This window comes from Lepisosteus platostomus, chromosome 8 (genome assembly GCF_059453375.1).
Source record: "Lepisosteus platostomus isolate fLepPlt1 chromosome 8, fLepPlt1.hap1, whole genome shotgun sequence".
NCBI classification, from domain to species: Eukaryota; Metazoa; Chordata; class Actinopteri; order Semionotiformes; family Lepisosteidae; genus Lepisosteus; species Lepisosteus platostomus.
The window spans coordinates 55,615,699-55,635,637 of NC_142618.1; the positions used below are offsets into that span (position 1 = coordinate 55,615,699).

Sequence of the window (19,939 nt, forward strand, 5' to 3'; positions counted from 1 at the left end):
AAATACTGTATATATGTGTGCTTTGGTAACACAACCCTCAACATTGTTTATTTTTTTTCTTGTATTTTATCTGAGAATCCTGCTCTTGACGCCAAAAGTATTTGGAACAGACAAATTAGTTGTGGATGCCGAGATGAAGTTAAACAGATGAGTTTTATAGCATGCAAGGAACAATTAAACCAAAGTATTGTTCAAAGTACCGATACAAAACTTCCAGTTTATATAGCCCTTTTCTGCCACTTCTAACGTCGCTCATTACTATGGTAATGGGGGGAGGTCACGGTGTTCGGCCAGTTCACAGACTTTGGTCACTCTTAATGGTCAGTATTAGGTTTTCTTCCCTGGGGGGTTTCCTAGCTGGCATCTGGAATCCTTATCAGTCATTACCCTTTCCTGCCATAACTCTAGCCTGTTACTTAGAAGTCCAGTCCTCATGCAGAAATGACTCAGTTAACCCTTTCTTCACATCTTGTATCTTTCTTCACTAGACACTACAGAGGATGTTAACATGGGTATGCTATGACTTTGAATGACCTGAATGGATAAAGATAAAAAATAATGGCCATGTATTAACATTCCATTTAGATAAGTAAAATGTAATGTTTACCGGGATAACTACATTCTATACAATTGAAACAATGAATGCTAAAAAGAAAGAGGAAAGACTGAAAAAAATCAGTGTAGTGTTTACACACTAAAGAATATAGAAGGTAAGTATAAGGTCATTAGATGGTAGACTTGTTTATAAACAGGATATTATATAGATCATCCCATTTTCTCATCATGTATTATTCACAGGAAGGTGATTTATGGATGAAGTCAAAAGACTGTATGGAGATGTTGTGGTGAGTATAATGCTGACTGTTGCATTGTTCAAGCCAGCAGGCGAAATGATGAAAGTATTACAATATGAGAAGGAAATTGTCTTTAACACAAGTACACCTTTGATGCAGACTGATGGCAGCTTTACTGTTCAGCGATATTTAGATAAAATTATAGAGACCACACTTTTTTTAATCATTCAAGTCATTCTGGAAGTCAATGTTCCAGCATGACAAGTGCCAGGATTACACTAGATTGACTTCAAGAAAAGAGATATTTCTGTGGCCAGCCTTTTCTCCTTTTCAGCTAAATGTAACATTTGTTGGACCAACTTTCCAAAATCAGTCAATAGGAGACAATTATGACCGGCCAAACTTATTATAATAATAATAATAATAATAATAATAATAATAATAATAATAATAATAATAATAATAATAATAATTGCTTACACTTATATAGCGCTTTTCTGGACACTCCACTCAAAGCGCTTTACAGGTAATGGGGACTCCCCTCCACCACAACCAATGTGCAGCATCCACCTGGATGACGAGACGGCAGCCATAGTGCGCCAGAACGCTCACCACACACCAGCTATTAGTGGGGAGGAGAGCAGAGTAATGAAGCCAATTTATAGATGGGGATTATTAGGAGGCCATGATTGGTAATGGCCAATGGGAAATTTGGCCAGGACGCCGGGGTTACACCCCTACTCTTTTCGAGAAACGCCCTGGGATTTTTAATGACCACAGAGAGTCAGGACCTCGGTTTTACATCTCATCCGAAGGACGGCGCCCGTTTACAGTATAGTGTCCCCGTCACCATACTGGGGCATTAGGACCCACATGGACCACAGGGTGAGCGCCCCCTGCTGGCCCCACTAACACCTCTTCCAGCAGCAACCTTTTTCCCAGGAGGTCTCCCATCCATCCAGGTTGCAATCATCAACCTTCCCCAGATGACTGCACAAGAAGAGTGACAGAACATCATTCCAGAGTAGTGTATCCAAATTAAAAACAATATTACAACAAAGACCAGAAAAATATCACCCTTTACCTTTCCAACATACTGATATTCTGTTCCAGTATACTCCTCAAGAAGGAAGAAATGATTCCACATCCAACCACGTTTGGAGCGCAGCAGTATCTTCCCATCTTTGTCTGAAGCACCAGTTAGCTTATGTAGTGTCTCATCGTTATTCCTTTGTGACAGAACCATCATATAACTCTGATGATGAAAGGAGAGCAGGAGAAGAAGCAGCAGGGAGTGACTGAATACCATTTTATCCAAGTCCTCAAACTCTTCAAGTCCTTTGCAGAAACTCTAGTGAGGAATGCAGCTCTGTATTGCCTGACTCTTACAAAGGTGTAGCACCAAAGCTGGCATTTTACTCCCTTTTTGTTCTTCCTGAAAAGAGCAAAGTTAAATCAGGAGTTAATGAGGTCCAATAAGGTCAAATAGCTTTTTCAACACAATACATATTACATGTATACCTCAATCAAGATTTATGCATAAAGAAGTTTAATTAAAAAAAGGTAAAATATTATATAGAATAATAAATGAAAAAACACAAATAAAAACAGCTGAGATGCTTAGATTCAATCATAAATTGCAGTGCAAGTAAAATATGTGCTGGCACGTTTCTATTTAAAAAAATCTGGAAATTAATAAACCTCTGTGAATCACTGACTATGAAATCTGTAAGTAAAAGACATGCCAACATGTGATTACATTTTAGTCCTAGGTAGTATAGCTGTATATTGTATATACTTTATATTGTATATTGTTTTGTTTTATTTAACAATTGATGGCAATTGATTACAACCAAAACAAAGAGTGTTTTACAAATACCAACAGCAGCCGAAGAATAAATATAAATTATCTTTAATATTTTCTATCTGTATATGAAAACCATGTAGTTCTGAATGGATATTAGGCAATAAAACATGTACATGTATGATGCGGCACATGTATAAAGGGTTTATATTGTAAATTATTTGCAATACTATTACTAAGTTTTCTGTGTATTTTGTCAGCACTCACACACATAGCATTATATTCTTGACTTGATTTGGCACCCAATTACTGTTTTAGGAATGTTAAAATACACTTACTCTGCTTAGTAAGTATGCATGCTTAGTGAATATCACTGTTGAAGGTCAAAGGTGTTAATAAGTGTGACTGTAACTGTTTATTTAGCCAGTGTGATTGTCACAATTTATGATAATAATATTTTTTGGATCAGACAATTATTATTATTTCTAGTTTTTGATTTAATATTTTCCCTATAAACATTATTTTAGTTTGTAGACTTCTATATAAAAGTTTTTCTTTTAGAGCAAGATTTATTATATCATATGTATTAGTGTTTCTGCATAAAAGTAAAATCTCTTTAATGCTGAACACGTTTACACGAAACCTTCAAAATCCCAATTGAATCCTCTTGTACCCACAAAATTTCACCATATGTCTATGAGAAAAAGAAAAAAACGAATTACTAGACTTTTCAGGTGGCACTACTTTCTTAAAAAGGCTCTAAACTAACCCTATCTCACTGAGAATGTTTGTTTCCTTGCTTGTAAGGCAAGCACTACAACAGTGATTTACCAATCAAAATGGTCAGGTTGATTTACAAAAATAAAATAAAATTATTTTCATTAAAACATGAAAAACACATGAAAGAAACAATATACTGTATGAGTTATTGGGCCATCTGTGAGGATTTATTTTGGTATGTTACGGTGAAATGTATTAAGATTAATCATTATTCCAAAATTTAATTTAAAGATTGTATCCTCATTAAATATATAAATAATATGCCTACAAAAGAAAAACTGTCCATATTGAAAAGGAGAGAATTTATGATAATTTGATATGCTTTATTTGCCAATGTTTGAGTATTGTATGTAAAACAGCAATTGTAAAATATTTTGGAGTTTCCTGATAACATTCCATATGTTGCAGATTGTTATATATGCTTATGAACTGTTTGTTACCTTGATCCAGTTCACATCCCTGTCTGTCATAGGAAATGAAAAAGCTGTTGTGTGAATGGGTTGTGAGTGCACCACCTTCTGCTATTTTTGGAAAACACTGTTGTCTTTGTGTACATTTTGTTATGCTGTTTGCAAATGTTTGCATATAGCAAATAACAGTTAAATTACTAAAACACTATTCTTATTATTATTAAAATAGTTGCGTAAATATCTATTTTAGTTGTGGAGGGAGGGATTTTTATCAAAACAGATTTCTAGAGGTTGATAAGTCATACTTCTCTTTTATTTTGGGTAGAGTGAGGCAGGGTAGAACAGAGTGCACATGGATGTTACTAGGTAAAATTGAAATTGCAGTTAGTGGCACTGTGTGGTAGAACATGAGAGACAAGAGCTTTTGTATGTCTATTGCTTTTGCATTCTTGATTTATTTAATTTTCTTGTGTATTAATGTTACTTTTATCAATTTCAATGCTGAGATCTGAATTATTTATTTTTACAGTAACTAATGGGTAATAGATCCATCCATTTTCTAATGGCTCCATCCACTTCAGTGTCATGGTGGAGTCAGAGCAGATCTCTGCAAGCAACACACACAAGGCGAGGTCCAAGCACACATAGACATGCACATACTCACACCAGAGCTCATTTTTCCAGAAGCCAATTTACCTACTTGTATATCTTTGAACTGTAGGAGGAAACCGGAGCAACCAGAGAAAACCTACATGAACACAAGGAAAACACGCAAACACCAGGTCTGGAACAGCACCCTGGGTCTTGAATTGAACCAACTGCCCCAGAGCTACCAGAAGCAATGCTAACTACCATGCTACCCCATTTCAAAATGTCTTTTTTTAATACAATTTCTATTTAAATGCAAATGTGCAGTTATTTTTGTCGTGACCCTTATGGAAAAAATGAACAAATAGGATGAAAGTTTTAAAAAAATAACATTTGAAAACAGGATTTGTGTTTAAGTATTAGCAAACAGTTTCAATATTTGTGTCAGTTTATAGTTTGTTAGCTTGGAAAATATGTTTTTGCTTGAGTTGCATTTTTCTGTCTTATGACATTTTTTCTATCCCTGGGAAAAAGAGATACATGTACACACATACATACAAATGTTTCTTTGTTAATACAGTTCCTCATGTGCAAACAAGAGAGTTTTTTAGCCCTGACACATGAGGTGCATACCAGATAAAATCAATATGATGTATTAGAATTTGTTTCCTGTTTTGAGCTTGACAAAATTAATTTGATATCTGCACAGAGTCTGTATATTTTCCAAGTGTTCACTTGGGTTCCCTCTGGGTGCTCTGGTTTCCTCCCACAGTCCAAAGACATACTGGTATGTTAATTAGAGTCTGGGAAAATTGGCCCTGGTATGAATGTGATGATCTCTGTGTCTTTGTCTGCACAGTGATGGGCTGGCATTCAGGCTAGGGTTACCCCCCCACCCTTTTGCCTGGTTCTTACTGCGATAGAAGCGGATAGAAAATGGATGGATGAATCTATAACCCATTAGTTACTGTAGAAATAAATCATTCAAATCACAGCAAAAACAACAACAACAACAACGGAATAACTACACAAAGCCAAAAAAATAAAGCTTAGCATAAGTGGCATTTGAAATGAATCACTGAAGTACTCTCTCCACAAGGACCGATCGTAATACAGAAATGTATACATAATTTATAGGTTTATGGAAGTTAATCTTATTTTTTTTTTCTTTCTAAATGACTGTATTTTCCATAAAGTTTGTTTAAAGGCCAAGTATCATCGCACTCATGACAGGCATTCATTACACATCTGAGAGGGCTATGAACAGCTGAGAAAAAGATTCATAAAGTGGATATTTTTGTTCAAAATTACAAAAAAACAAAACAAACAAACATCAAGGGAGCTTTTAATAAAGAACAAGCTTAAAATGATATTGACTATGAAGGACGCTGTAAATTAAACTTCTGTTATACATACAAATCACAAGATATGCTTTAATACAATTAAAAAGTCACATTATGCTCTTCATCATCTTTAATTACTAAGTGAACTGAAGTGCTTGAAAACTGAGATATTGTAATGATGTAAATTAATTCACATTGCATTATCAAAGCTCTTTCACTGTTAATTATTTTATAGTTTTTTAAAACAAAACAGTTTAGTGATGTCAAAATAAGGATTTTTAATCCTAAATTAAATCTCCTCTAATAAAAGAATTACATTAATTTTATTGAAAAAATGGTTCTTGTTCATGTTGTTTTACTATTGTTTAATGCATTGTATTTTTTACCTCATGTTATACAACAGGGCGTAGATCAACATATTGTAAAATAAAAGTTAATTAAATGCAGAAAAACCCTCAGATAAGTTTTTTGTAATTAATACAACTATCTGTGATAATGGACACAGATAATAATATTTATATTATAATATTTATAATAGTTGACTTTTTATTGAAAAAGTACAATACTGTATTAAAATATAGTCTAATCTATGTACAAGCCTATTATCTTCACTATGTATTTTGTTACAAGATAGCATAAATCTGAGCACTACATAAACTTTTCCAAAGTTCCTTTGCTCATAGATATTGTATGTTAAATTATTAAGACAATGCAATGCTTATTTCTAGCAGTACTGTGAAATGTGTTCCATCTGAAGCATTTAGTTTCATTTATTCTGCAGACTGTGTGTGGGCAGAGAAGGACCTATAAATAATATTTTTGGAAAACATCTGAAGCCATTGCTTTGACCTTGTAAATTAATTAATCCTGGACTTTGCAATTATGGTGTTTTATGTTCATTTTTTTTGTAGTTTGATTGTTTTCTTCCACTAAACTTGTGTATTGCCATTGTCTCCTTAAAAACCCTAGATAATAAATATGTTCATTCACATCTACAGACTTACGTATCTTAGACATCTTAGACTGTTATTTTTTTCTTCACACTACATTGTAAAAGTTCATGTAAATTAGATGCTAAACAGCATGGAATTGTGTTACAATACTAAAGTCTAAGTGACTCCAGTCTCAGATGCCATACTATTTCAATTTATTTTAAAATGTGGTCACAAATGTAGTCTCATGAGATGTATAATGTTTTTCATTAAAGCTTTGCATCTGTTAATCAAACTGTAGATAAGACAATTGTTGTTTTTTACTTTAGTTTTTCCCAAGATCCACCTTTTAAAGAATTCTATTCTAACAACCCCAGGTATGCCACACATCCTCTGGATTTAAATTTTACACTTTTAAAGGTGCCTCACAATATTCTGTTTACACTTCATAGCTTTCTACACACCCCAGTGAAAAAAAATGATGAGTCAGCTTAAAAATCTAAATCTTTTCCATAGGTCTGTTCTTCAGTATCAATGTTTCTGAAATCTGAACACGAAGGAGATTTTTCTGTGAGAAACTTCAATGAAGTAGACAGTTTGACTACAAGACAAAAAATAAATCTATTTACATATAAATGTATTGTTTTTTCACTTCTCCATTTTATCCAAAAAATGCAAACATTACAACTGGAGATATTCTAAATTGTTTTTTATAAATACTTGGAATCATATCTCATTTCCCTTTCATTTGTCCATGAACTGAAATATTACCAAAGTATTATACCTGAAATACTGTACTACAACTATATATACTATAACTACCAGTAATATACCTGATATATACTATAACTTGTGTTTTGCCTACAATAAATATTGTCCAAATCCAGATATAACCAGATTTGTATTTGTTGCCACAGAACATAAAGTTCTATAACAAACTATCTTGTTTTATAACATTTACAGCTGTGTTTATTAGTGGTCCACATGTAAAATGCTAACCTTTCACACTACCTGTACATACAGGTACTACAGAACCTCAGAGCTTTGATGTCTATTTCATGGCACAGCTATCAGTTTGGAAGCATAGTCTGCTTATTTTTCCTGACTTCTTACAATATCTGTTAATACAATATCCAAGTATGAATGTTTGTCTGCTTATTCAGAATCATTTATCAATTACTCAGGATGTGACCCAGTAACGGTTTGTGTTACATAGAAAATAGAAGACAAATGTCTTTGGTTTGAATGGAGTTTTACTGTATACAGTATACTGTCAGTATGTCAGTATGATCCAAATCATGGGCTTGGTCTGAAGAGGCTTTCAGTCTTGGTCAACAGCTTTCATAGCTGGATCCAGTTCTAAACAGCTTTTATCCTTGTATCAGACCAGGAACCATGCATATTTATAATAGATGGAACTTTTTTGGATTTCCAAATGCTGAACACCTACTTTATGGAACTGGCCAAATTTTCCAGACCTGTAAATGTTACAGTGCTTTATGTCCAGCAAAAGGATAGTTCATTTTGAAAAGTCATATCGAAGAATTCTTGGTCAATTTATTTCATTCAATTCATTCTTGGTCAACTGTCACCAATAATAAGAATAAAATAATAATCAAGAAGCTCTCAGATTTGGAAGCGCTAGATCTTGTCACACAATAAATGCAAATTGTCTAGAGTGTGGGGTTGTGTGGGAGTTGGCCTGACTGGTATGAGAATGTAGATGCAGTGTGGTGCTATTAGAGAATGATTAATAAGCAAATTAACTTATTGTTGCAAAAAGACAAATTGACAAATACGAGAAATTGTATATGGCCAATAAAGTGATCTTAAAAAAAACTTAGTGTTAGGCTCACCTCCAATTATATATTTAGGTGATTGGGTACAAAAGACTACACGAGGAGACTTAAGAAGAGAGACTAGAGGTAAATACAAATTGCAGAGACTGGTGCTTACTTTCTGTTATATTTGAGTTTACTCAATCCAATTTTTTTGAGCCTGCATTTCCCAAAGAAGGTCATGACTGCACATCTAAATAAAAACCTTTACTATGAATCTATGGCATCGTGAACATCCAGACTCCACATGGGTGTAACCTGTCTGGTTGGATTAACCAAAAATTTCAGGGGAAGATATTGTAGACATTTTTTGCAATATAATAATAAAACAAATGCCTGTTAATCCCATTGTTCCATCATCACTTGTCAAATGGGTTGAGTGAAGGTTCCTGCACATGCATTAAATAAATTGCATTTTTGAAATAAGGATAATAAACATTTATTAAACACATTTTTTGTAATTTAATTGTATATCTGTGATCCACCTTTTCTCAGCTTTAGGAAGATGTTCATTTATTGATAAGGATCTGTTTCTTGGAAAGACATTTGAATTGTACCACAGACATTTAAAATGTCTAGATTCCTTATCAAAGGTGCATTCATATATGAAATTTCCATAATTGTAAGAGGCTGCCGATGTTCCTTGTTATGACCCCAAGTGTCTAGGGGTAAAGGGGTATAACATTTAGGGTAATTATTTTGGAAGCAGGTGGGTTCTGGTGAGGGACTAGGAAGTGTGATAACAAAGTTGAATAAGTGACTGGTAAGACACGATAACACACAGGGGTAAGGAACTAGAGTGGTGCCAAAGAAAAGAAAACAACAAACAAAATGGAGCTGGCTAGGAAAGTGAGGGAAAGCTAACCTGACTACAAAAGAAAACTCAAAACACACGGTCTTCGGCGTCTTCAACACCCTAGCTAACCTCCACTGACTACCCAAAACCATACAAGACAAACAGCACTCACGAATGCTAAACTAGTGTTACTAATACCAAATCAACTGTGTAGAATGTACCCAACAACTTAAACTAACCTTATACGCAAAAGTTCACACAAAAACACAAGTGAACTAGGAATACAAATAAGGGAAAACGAGAGTAATCAACAGGAACAGGGTACAAAAGAACACAAAGGTTGATCATGTAACACATAGGGCAAGGTAATGGCAAAACAAGGATAAACACAAACAAAAATACAAAGAAACGAACATAAACCAACAAAACAACAGAACCGAAGCTATACGACAATTTACACACAAAAAACAAAACAAACAAACAAAGCTGAAGCAAAAACTAAATGAAGCGATATCCCAGGGTTCTCAATTAGGAAAATCAAGCAATAGTGCCAAATTCAAATGGCAAGTACAGAATAATTCATAACCCAAAACAACCATTCCCCCTGTACACCCTTTCCTAACATGGCTCTGGACAAACTAAACAATTTTCGCCCCATATCCAACTGACCCCTTCTTGCAAAAATTCTAGAAAGTGCTGTCACATTTCAATTCCATAACCATCTCATTGTAAAATACATTTTCAAACCCCTCCAATCTGGCTTCCATCAACTTCACTGCATAGAAACTGCCCTGGTCAAAGTTACTAATGATCTTCTAATAGCTTCTGATTCTGGTAATCTTACTTTCTCATCTTGAGACTGTGTTTGGAGTTTCTGACACTGCTATCAAATGGTTCAAGTCTTACCTCACTGATCGCTGTCAATTTGTCTCTCTTGGCGGATTTAGGTCTGAAATTGGTCTCGTTAAATCTGGTGTTCCTCAGGGCTCGATACTGGGTCGCCTACTTTTCAGCATTTGATCAGCTTTTAAGATCACATGGCCTCAACTATCATTTATATGCTGATGATACTCAAATATTCATCCATACCAAACCTGATACTGATGTGGCTGTCTCTATTCTATTTAATTGCATCTCTGACATAAAAACGTGGATGCCTCAAAATTTAATCTTAACTGTGACAAGACTGAAGGCCAGTCCTGTAACCCTGTCTGTGGATGGTACTGTACTTGAGCTTCAGTCTAAATTGAAATACTTGGGCTGATATTTGATTCAGGCTTAACATTCAACCCACATGTGCAGTATATTGTTAAAACATCTTTCTTTCACCTCAGAAACATCACTAGACTACGCCCTATGTGATCACTAACTGTGGCTGAAAAGATGATCAAGACATTTGTCTTCACCCTAATTGACTACTGTAATGCTCTACTCGATGGGTTATCTAAATCCACATTGAACAAACCAAAATTTGGCAGCCAGAATCCTGAGTAGGTCCAGTGCAAGTGATCACATTACTTCTATCCTGGAGTCCTTGCACTGGCCTCCTGTCAGGTTTCATGTTGACTTAAAAATCCTCCTGTTCACCTATAAGGCTCTGCATGGCTTGGCACCTCAGTACCTGTCTGATCTATTATTGCCCTTCTCCCCATCTCGCAATCTTCGCTACTCTAATCCTGGTCTCCTAACTGTCCCCCAAGCCCATCTACACCCCAATGGGTGACAGGGCCTTCTCCTGTTATGCCCCTGAGCTCTGGAACTCTCTCCCCAAGGGTATCAGAGAGTCACCCTCTCTAAACACCTTCAAATCCAGACTCAAAACCTTCTTCTTTAGAAGAGCCTTTACTTAACTGGTTCCATTCTTTACCCCTCTGCTCCTACTGTATTTAGTACCACCATCTCCTGTCTCCTCTGTGTATTCTCATCGTGTTTGATTGTTTAAAATTTTTGTCGTTGTTGTTGTCATTCTGTAAGGCGCTTTGAGAAGCCACCTTTAAAGGCACCATATAAAATAAAGTTTATTATTATTATTCCTTTTTACTTCATCATGAACTATTTTGAAAAATTAAAGGGATGGTTTCTTTTTGAACAGTGTATTGGGTTGTAAAAATAGTTCACCTATTGCAGGTAATGATAAGGGTCCTGTGGTTATGAATGATGATATAATTTTAGGAAAAAGTAAGGGGAAGTATTATTATTGTTGAAACAAAGGACAAATAAAGACAAAAAAGGCATAATTTTAAATTAATCAGTCAAAGTAGTAGCCTTAACCTCTAATATTAGAATCATAACTACTAGAAAATGTGTTGTAGCTGATGGAGATGTATACTATATTTCAGTAGTAACTCTAAATTTGATGGTGAGCCATGTATACTTAAGGAATATAAATATGTTTGTTGTTGTTTTTAATATCTGAAGGGTTTTTGCTGTCATTACATCTGAGAACGACCAAAAGCCTGTGGTAATTTTCAGTTATACAGATACAATGTTGATTGCATACATGACACAGTCTATGATGTTGGCAAATATAATGACATTGACAGTGGTCATCTCTTTCAAAATTAATGCATTTATACAAGGGGTAATAATCAGGTAGGATGGTCAAGGAGATCAATTTTTGTATATGTCAGAGTATATTATTAAGTGGTTTGTATTGTAGGTTTTGCAAATTAATATCCATTAATGGAAAATGTAATCATGACTAGTGAGCTCTGACCATGTTGAATTTCTAAAATTTAATATTTAAAACAAAAGTGTTAAACAGGACTTGATGAACACACATTTAGACTAGAATATGAAAATGAGAAAAGAAAAACAAGAGAATAAACAAAAACAACTAGCCTGAATATGAGAACATTAAAATAATGTGTGAAAGGCTTTTGATAAATGACAAAGAAGTGATACATGTCATTAGTATTACTGATCCACAATATGAAATAGCAAAATGTATAAGATTGGTACATCTCTTTCATAAACAGTGTCTTCTTTCATACTTTTTATGGAGAATGCTTAGAAAGCTTTCTGTGCCCTTGACAACAAAACAGAAACAGACTTTGCTTTATGATAATGTTTAATATACTGTTTTGCCTGCATATAAGCTTGTTCCTGAAGTATCTGTTTTAGGATGACAAACCCATGCTGTCTAAAATTGGACATATTTCTTTTTTCTTATTGTATATGTTCTTGTGGATTATTCAATATTTCTAATAGTTACATGAATAAACTTGCTATTTCTGTAGCCAGAATTGTTTCTGTAAATATACAGTTCCTCAAAAATACTTTGATTTAACAATTTGTTGGTTAAAATCTTGCAGTCAAAATACTTTGAAGTAACAATTCATATTTTTCATATATAGAATATATATATACCAGGTGGTATATACAGTATATACATTGTGTTTTCTTTCTTTCTTTTCCTTCTTCTCCTTTTAGCATGGAATAAACCTACAGTATTACTATTTGCATTTATATATGTACACCTACTACACATATTCATAGAACACACAAAACAAAAAGAAAGAAAGAAATAGATAATCAATATGAAAAAAGTCATGATTGCACGAGTAATCGAACCCTCTGCTGTGGCAAACCTAATTCTAGGGGCACAAAATTACCTTAACAAGCCACACAATTTGCTGATTGGCTTCTGTTTGTGTGTAATAATAGTGGTTCACATGATTTCAAAATAAAAATACACCGATCGGCATCCTCTGGCCCAGTGCCAGGCAGTGCTGGTTTGGTGTGAAGTGGGGGAGAAGGGGGGAGAGATGTCTGCTGTGACGCACTGACAGTGACTCTCTGAAGACCAGCTAGTCAGTATTGGCTTAACTAGCAGAGATTCTGTACATGGAAAGTAACTGTGGGTCCAAGCAAGTCACACTCTTTAGACGGGAAGAAGACTGGTTCGTTCCCGATGTAGTGCTAGTCCTGAATCCTGAGATTCAGCTGTCCACAATTCAGACCGTAGTTCACTCGTTGACCAGGTGAGCATTCGCAGTGGGTTCACAAGGCTTGCTGCTGGGATAACCTCGGGCGGATCCTTTCGTTACGCTCTGCGACCTCCATTCTCGACTCTTAGAACAAAGGAAAGTCCTGGCACTTGGACACAGTGGCCATTACGTGATTGTCCGAGATGAGTCTGAGAATGTCCTGGAGGAGCCCCCTTCTGGGCCGTGTGCTGCATGTTTTTTTCTAGAGGATCTACGGTTATTCATTGGTTGAATGTTCTGAGGGCATTCGAGACCCACGTGGGGTTACCCTGTTCCTGATTGGCTGATCGAGGTAGAGGATGAGTAACCATGCTCTCTGACATTAGGGTTGTAAACAACCTGGGATGCAACTCTCCCAAGGAATCTCCCAGACAGTAAGGCGCAAGAGATGACCATTTATTAGGGTGGCTGGAGAATCTCAGCCTTGGGAGTTGTTCCTTATCAGGAAACTCTATCAGCTAGAAAAACACCTTAAATGTGAAACAAATGGAATGGCCGCTCTGTACCCAGCACCACTGAGATGAGGGAGCGAGACTGGCAAGGGAGCAGCAAACTTAATTCCTGTATTTTTAATAAGCCTTGCTGTTACATTGGTATAAAATCATATTTCTGTTAAATAGTCATAGCTGTTGTTATAAATGTTGTTAAATCCCTTACAGACACAATAGCTTTTTGAATTTGCTCTTTATTACTTCTACATCTTACAAACATGCACTGCTGTCCACAAAGAACAGAGTCCTGACTAGCACTGATGCTTGTACTGTATGACAATGATGTAGATGGAAACAAATTAATAATAATACTTCAATGTAACCTTCTTTTTGCATGTTTATCTAGAACAATAAAAAACAGTGGGGGTACTTTATGTTTTTCCTGCATGTAAAACATTTGAGGAAGTCTTAAAAAAATCACTTGCCAATCTTGGATATAATTGCTGATCTCCCAAAATATATTAATAGATTCATTAGACACTAGATTGAAAACACTTACTTACTTTTGAATAATGGATCCCTACTGTAGGTTTTTTAACTTCACAGTACAATTTTGCTTTTCTTTAGTTTTTACTAAAATATCCTATTTTGTATGTAATACAACGCAGAAAACAAAACTGAAGACAAATGTTCTTGTGATATTTGGGGGGCAAAGATACATATAAAAAGTTCTAACCCACACCAACATGTAGTTACTAATTGTAACACCTTTAAAAGAATAAAGAATTTTCAGGAACACTTTACTCTTTGTAATGTCATTTACTTTTAGTATTGTTTGCTTATAATTTTTAAGATAATGTCTACCATTTGCTGTATAGGGACATCAAGATCATCAGGCAAAAGACACATTTCCAATGTCTTAATTATTGATTCAGTGATGAAGATATTGCAGTTACTGTATACAGACTTTTGTTTAAAACCCTTAAGGAAAACTTAAACATGAATGCCAAATAAAGATTGTTTTTTTTTTTAAATATGTCAATCATTTGAACTGCCATTATAGTAACATCTACACTTGGTGTTACATCACTGTAAATAAAACTGTTTTATTTTTCAATGTATCACTAGTAACACTGAGTTACCATCCAAGCAGTTTATAATGAGAGAAGTATTAAAAATCAGTCAAGAGGTATTTGTCTTTAATTAGTAATTTATTTATTAAGGGTGAATGATCAATTATGTTATGTTATCTAAAGCACATATGAAAAGTGAATATATCAAGTGCAATTCGACTTTTCCAAGTAACAAGATTTCAATATTTAAATTGACTATACCTACTTTGTTCTTATCCCTATTGTCCCATTGTGATCCCTTTTAACTATCATAACTAACATAAAAGGTGAATTATTTTAATTTAAAAAATAAAAGGAAAACTAAAATGCAAGAATTAACTTAATTAAATAACTGATACCAGCATTCCAAATTGAGAACTTGAAATACAGTATTTGGTTTAGGGTATGTATTCGATACTGTTTATATTTCAGCCCTGAAAGCTTTCTTCTATCATAACATTGTGTCTTTGCAAGTTTATGTTGCCTCTGAGTTCTGGGTTTTTGCCTAATGCAACTGCAGCCATAGTTTCACAGTTGAAAATTCAAAATTAATTTCCACATAAGATACTAACAGAAAAATCACAGTTCTCTAATAAAATAATGGCAGGGGACCTGTGCTCACCATTACATTGACAGCAAAGTTCATGTAACTGTAATAAGTTTCCATGTTACATTTCAACCATGAATTGCAAGTTTTATTTTTTAATTTGTCTGATTAATCTCGTATGCAGGTATGTCCAATTACAACGGAAAGCATATTCAGTATGGAATAATCAAATTAATAATATAATTTGTTGAATTTAAGTTCAAATTAGGTTAATGATTTACACTGGATTCAAAACCTCTATGAATTAACCATGACAATACACTTAAATCAGAAAGAAAAGCAGGTACATCTTATATTAAGCAGCTGCATTTGCATTAGGAAAGTGTAATAGAAATATTGTTGTGAATAAGATTTTTTTTGTTTGTTTTCATATTGAATGGGTTGATTATTCCCATAATCTTAATTAATTAATTTGATCTGATAAAGGTCAATTGTGTAATGGACCTGCAATGGGACTTGCAATGGGACTTGCAATGTTGTTTGGAAGAACACACTGCAGACTACATTTTAAATATGTTCATGATGACAGGAACCTAAGAAATATTATGATTTTTTTTAAAAATAACATTATCTTCTACTATTCCATGCACAATTTTCTATTGATTGACCACACACATTCCAAGGTCTGTGGTGCAGTTGGCAATATAGATACAACTTTTAAATGGTACACCTGTGTCTAAATACAAATCTGCCACTTGGTGGAGCCCAAGACCTTTCTAGTATCTGTGTTATGCCTTTTTGCCAGTATCACTGTAGTTACAGATGGACTTTAATCTAAGGCATTTGTGTAATGTTCACTTAACTTTGATATAGATCAAAGATGCTTAACATTTAATGTCTGAACCTGGGAGTCTTTGACTTCTAAGTTGTAATATGGTTACAGTTTGAGGCATAATCCAGATATTTCTAAAATGAAATCTTTGTAAACCTTTTCTTTAATAAGTCTGAAAGGTACACTTTAAAAATGATACATTTTAAATCTGAGTTTCTGTGAAGCATACACAAAAAGCTGTCTAGATATTTGTCTAGTTCATTAAGCAAAATGTTATTATAAATGATTTTTATATAATCCAAATCAAATGTAAAGGACATACAAATCAATTTAACTAACACTATAATTGTTATAGTCAATTTGAATAACTTGGAGTAGCTTGTTTTAGTGTGTTGTACACCTACAAATTTATCACATTAGCATTTTATCCAAACTATAATTCTAAAATAGAAGAAACAGTTTTCATTGAAGAAATACAGGTTTTAGGTAGTTTGGCTTGGTTGCATTAGAAAATTGAAAGAAATATGAAACTGCTTTAAAATGTCTGTTCTCTTAAGCTCTGAAAGACTGACTTTTTTTTAGTTAAAAGAAATGTACAGGTTTAGAGTTTTAAATATGTGTGGAACTGGTTGGTAAAATAGTCTTTAACCTTGCACAAATACAGTATATAAATTCAATTTTAAATAACTGCACATTCTTTTTTATCTGGCAAGTGAAATAAGTTTAATGTTAGTTAAAAAGAAAACTACATTTTTCAGGATATTTCCCATCATGTGTAAAGCGTCCTATTGCTGCATAGAGGGTAAAGGATGTAATTATTGATGCTCTAGCTGAAAAGCCATTATAATTCTGACAATACTTCAAAAGCCTTTTTTGGTTAATTTCAGTAAAGATAGTATTACGTATTCACCCTTTTATACAGCAACCAAATACATCCTAAATTTATGTATATGAAAGATTGTCTGTATAACAATATGCCATTATAATAATACATAATTCTCCAGAGTCACGCAATACAGCATCATCGATTAAAGATATAGCACTATACTTTTCCATCCATCCCGTGGTACAGTTTCTTTCAATACAATGATGTTGGAGAGGCAAAAAATCTGTTTGCTTTTAAAGGCATTAGAAACATTTGCCTGTAGAGTATTTTCTTGTAGCTTATATATCAAAATTCAGATTCATAAGCAACAGAAATATTAAGTATGTGAAAAATGTTATGTTAACTGTATCCTTGTGCCCAAATGCACAAAGGGTGAATAAACTAAACACACTCTTAATACACACTGAGACTTAAAATTGTAAGTCTCATCAAACTTACCAAAACACTAAGTATACATTTTTGGCTCTACTTATTAACATGCACTAATAATTGCCGTTTATAATAATTAGTAATACAACACTAATAATTGTATTGGAGTGATTTCTTGATTAAAGAACTGTTCAATATATACAAAATTAGCCAGTGTTCTGCGTTTTTGAAATTGATAGTCATAGACGAAAATTATTTTAGAAACAATACAATGACACTAAAATTAATAGTGAGGCTTATGTGCTGCAGTATAAAACTTAGTAAAGATCCAAACTACAAAATGGTTCATGCATAGGTAAAGCAATTTTAGATTTCTTTTGTATTTTGTATATTTTTACAAAGATTGTTTAACTGCTTGACATACTAAATACTGTAAAAATGATCAGTCTACCTGTAGAAATATAGTCCTTTGTCTCTGCAGTCTTGTAGTCTTTCCGAAGTGCTACATTGCATTTCCATCAATATGATAGATTAGTTTGAACTAGTGCTAAAACATACCTGATACTCTGTCATCTTAAATATATTTCTTTCTTAGAGACCCTTTGAAGTCACAATAAAATATGGACAGTTTATGCATTGGCAACTGTTATAAACCTTATGCTTTCTAAAATTATTTTTAACATAATATCCAAAATAGTATAGTTACAATTGAAAACATATTTTCATTTGGTTTATTTCAATTTTCAACTACATAAAAGAAACAACTGACAGATCATAAAGTCAAATCTGTAATTACTATGATCCAATGCTTTCAGTTTTCATATTTGGAACTTTAATTGAGCCCCAATGACTTTATATACTTCTAAGGTAGTCTATTTAATCAGAAATGCAAATACCGTACATATTAAATATGTAAAGATTATCTTGTACATTATGGTCATACTATCATTCTAAACAGTGAATATCCTGTGGATATTGCATTAATTTGGAAACATAATGGTTAAATTATCTTACCTTCAGTGCCCATTTATTGCCATTTTCAATTCACACATTTTTTTTCCATTGGTGTTTAGCACAGCTCAGCCGCTGACTCTCAGCTGCAGTTAGATTCCAAGACTGACTACAGTTGTGTCTAACTCCAGCTGCCTCTCTCTGCATCACTTTTAGCTCTGGATAGCAGAAAGGCTGAAGCAGAGGGGGCTCTGTTCCTGATTGGCTGCCATTCACAGTCCCTGATTAATAAAAAAATCCTCCCTCACACAAAGCAGTGTTAGTGATGGAACTACAGAATTGAAGATGAGGAGGTTAGAGGCTGCAGGATAGTAGAGATTTCCATGTGAATGCTGTGAGAATTTGCAAATGGAAGGCAAGGGAGCCTTTGTTAAGACTCCTCAGTGATAGATAGACTCTGTGATGTTTGATGTCTAAAGCAATCACTCTAAACTAATTTGTTTTCAGAGATAATAAAACCGAAGAGATGTGCCCATAACCTATAAATCATTTTCTCAGTATATTCCATTCTGTTGCAGTGACTGGAGTAGTTGTGTGCCTAACACTAAAGCACTGTTTTGTGTTATTCTAAGTTAAAATATTTCCTTTCAACTTCCTTTTTCAAATCAATGAAATAAACATATATATCAGATGAATTTTCTTAATGCTTCAGATGTTTTCTTAATTCATTGATCAGTGAAAATAATATGAAACAAGCCCTTTAAAAAACACTTTAGACCAAAAAATGAAATAATTCAAAAAAAAAATTGAAAAGCAGAACCACACAAAATGTATACAATATCTGCATGCATTATAAGCATATGTAAATACACTTACAGTATTTTGTTGTGTATTATTCAATTAGCTTGACATTAGCTTATAATTAGCTTATTTGTAAAGACAAATACTGTATTTAATGGAACTGTTTTTTTATTGAGGCTACTATTTTACAGATGCAACCATCTAGAATGTGCATCAAAACTCACATTAGTTTTAAGAAAAGTGCAGTATACTGTGGTGTATTTCAGCATTCTGTATTTAACGCTTCATTGCCCAAGGAAGATCGATAGGTGGCACTTGTGGTGCTTTAGATGTTAGTGAAAAGGTAGCTTCATTTAATCCGTCATACTGCTTCTTTAAATCCACTTAATATGGAAAATTAGCACTATATTAATGTATGGATATACATATAATATATATATAGTTTCACAAATAGGAGCTATCTAATATAATAAATAGCAAATATAAGGGTTATTGCCAAAAATTGCTTGATAACTTAAAAGCTTTCAGGTGAACCTGTATTTTCTGGGCCTGGCAAACAAATCCAGTTCACTTTCAGTTTCAAGACAAAACATGTTTTTGTTCAGGTAGTGGTACCTGAAAAAAATGAGATCCACAAGAGCATGAAACATTTTCTGTAGACTCAAATACAAATTAATCAAATCAAATCAAATCAAACCAAATCAAGTCGATCTCTTGCTACAGTTAGTTAGGGATA

At 33.9% G+C, this 19,939-nt stretch overlaps 1 protein-coding gene across 1 annotated transcript in view; it reads right to left on the bottom strand.

Annotated features, from left to right (window-relative positions):
* Nucleotides 1–18,656, bottom strand: part of LOC148657545 (cadherin-10-like) — a 52,957-nt gene extending 34,301 nt beyond the window's left edge. Inside the window, exons 1-2 of the mRNA XM_088643970.1 lie at nucleotides 18,466–18,656; nucleotides 1,879–2,229 (exon numbers count right to left, since the gene is read on the bottom strand). Coding sequence (XP_088500096.1) covers nucleotides 1,879–2,103 — 225 coding nt within the window. The 5' untranslated portion in view covers nucleotides 2,104–2,229; nucleotides 18,466–18,656. The remainder of the gene's footprint in view (nucleotides 1–1,878; nucleotides 2,230–18,465) is intronic.
* Nucleotides 18,657–19,939: the final 1,283 nt, after the last annotated feature.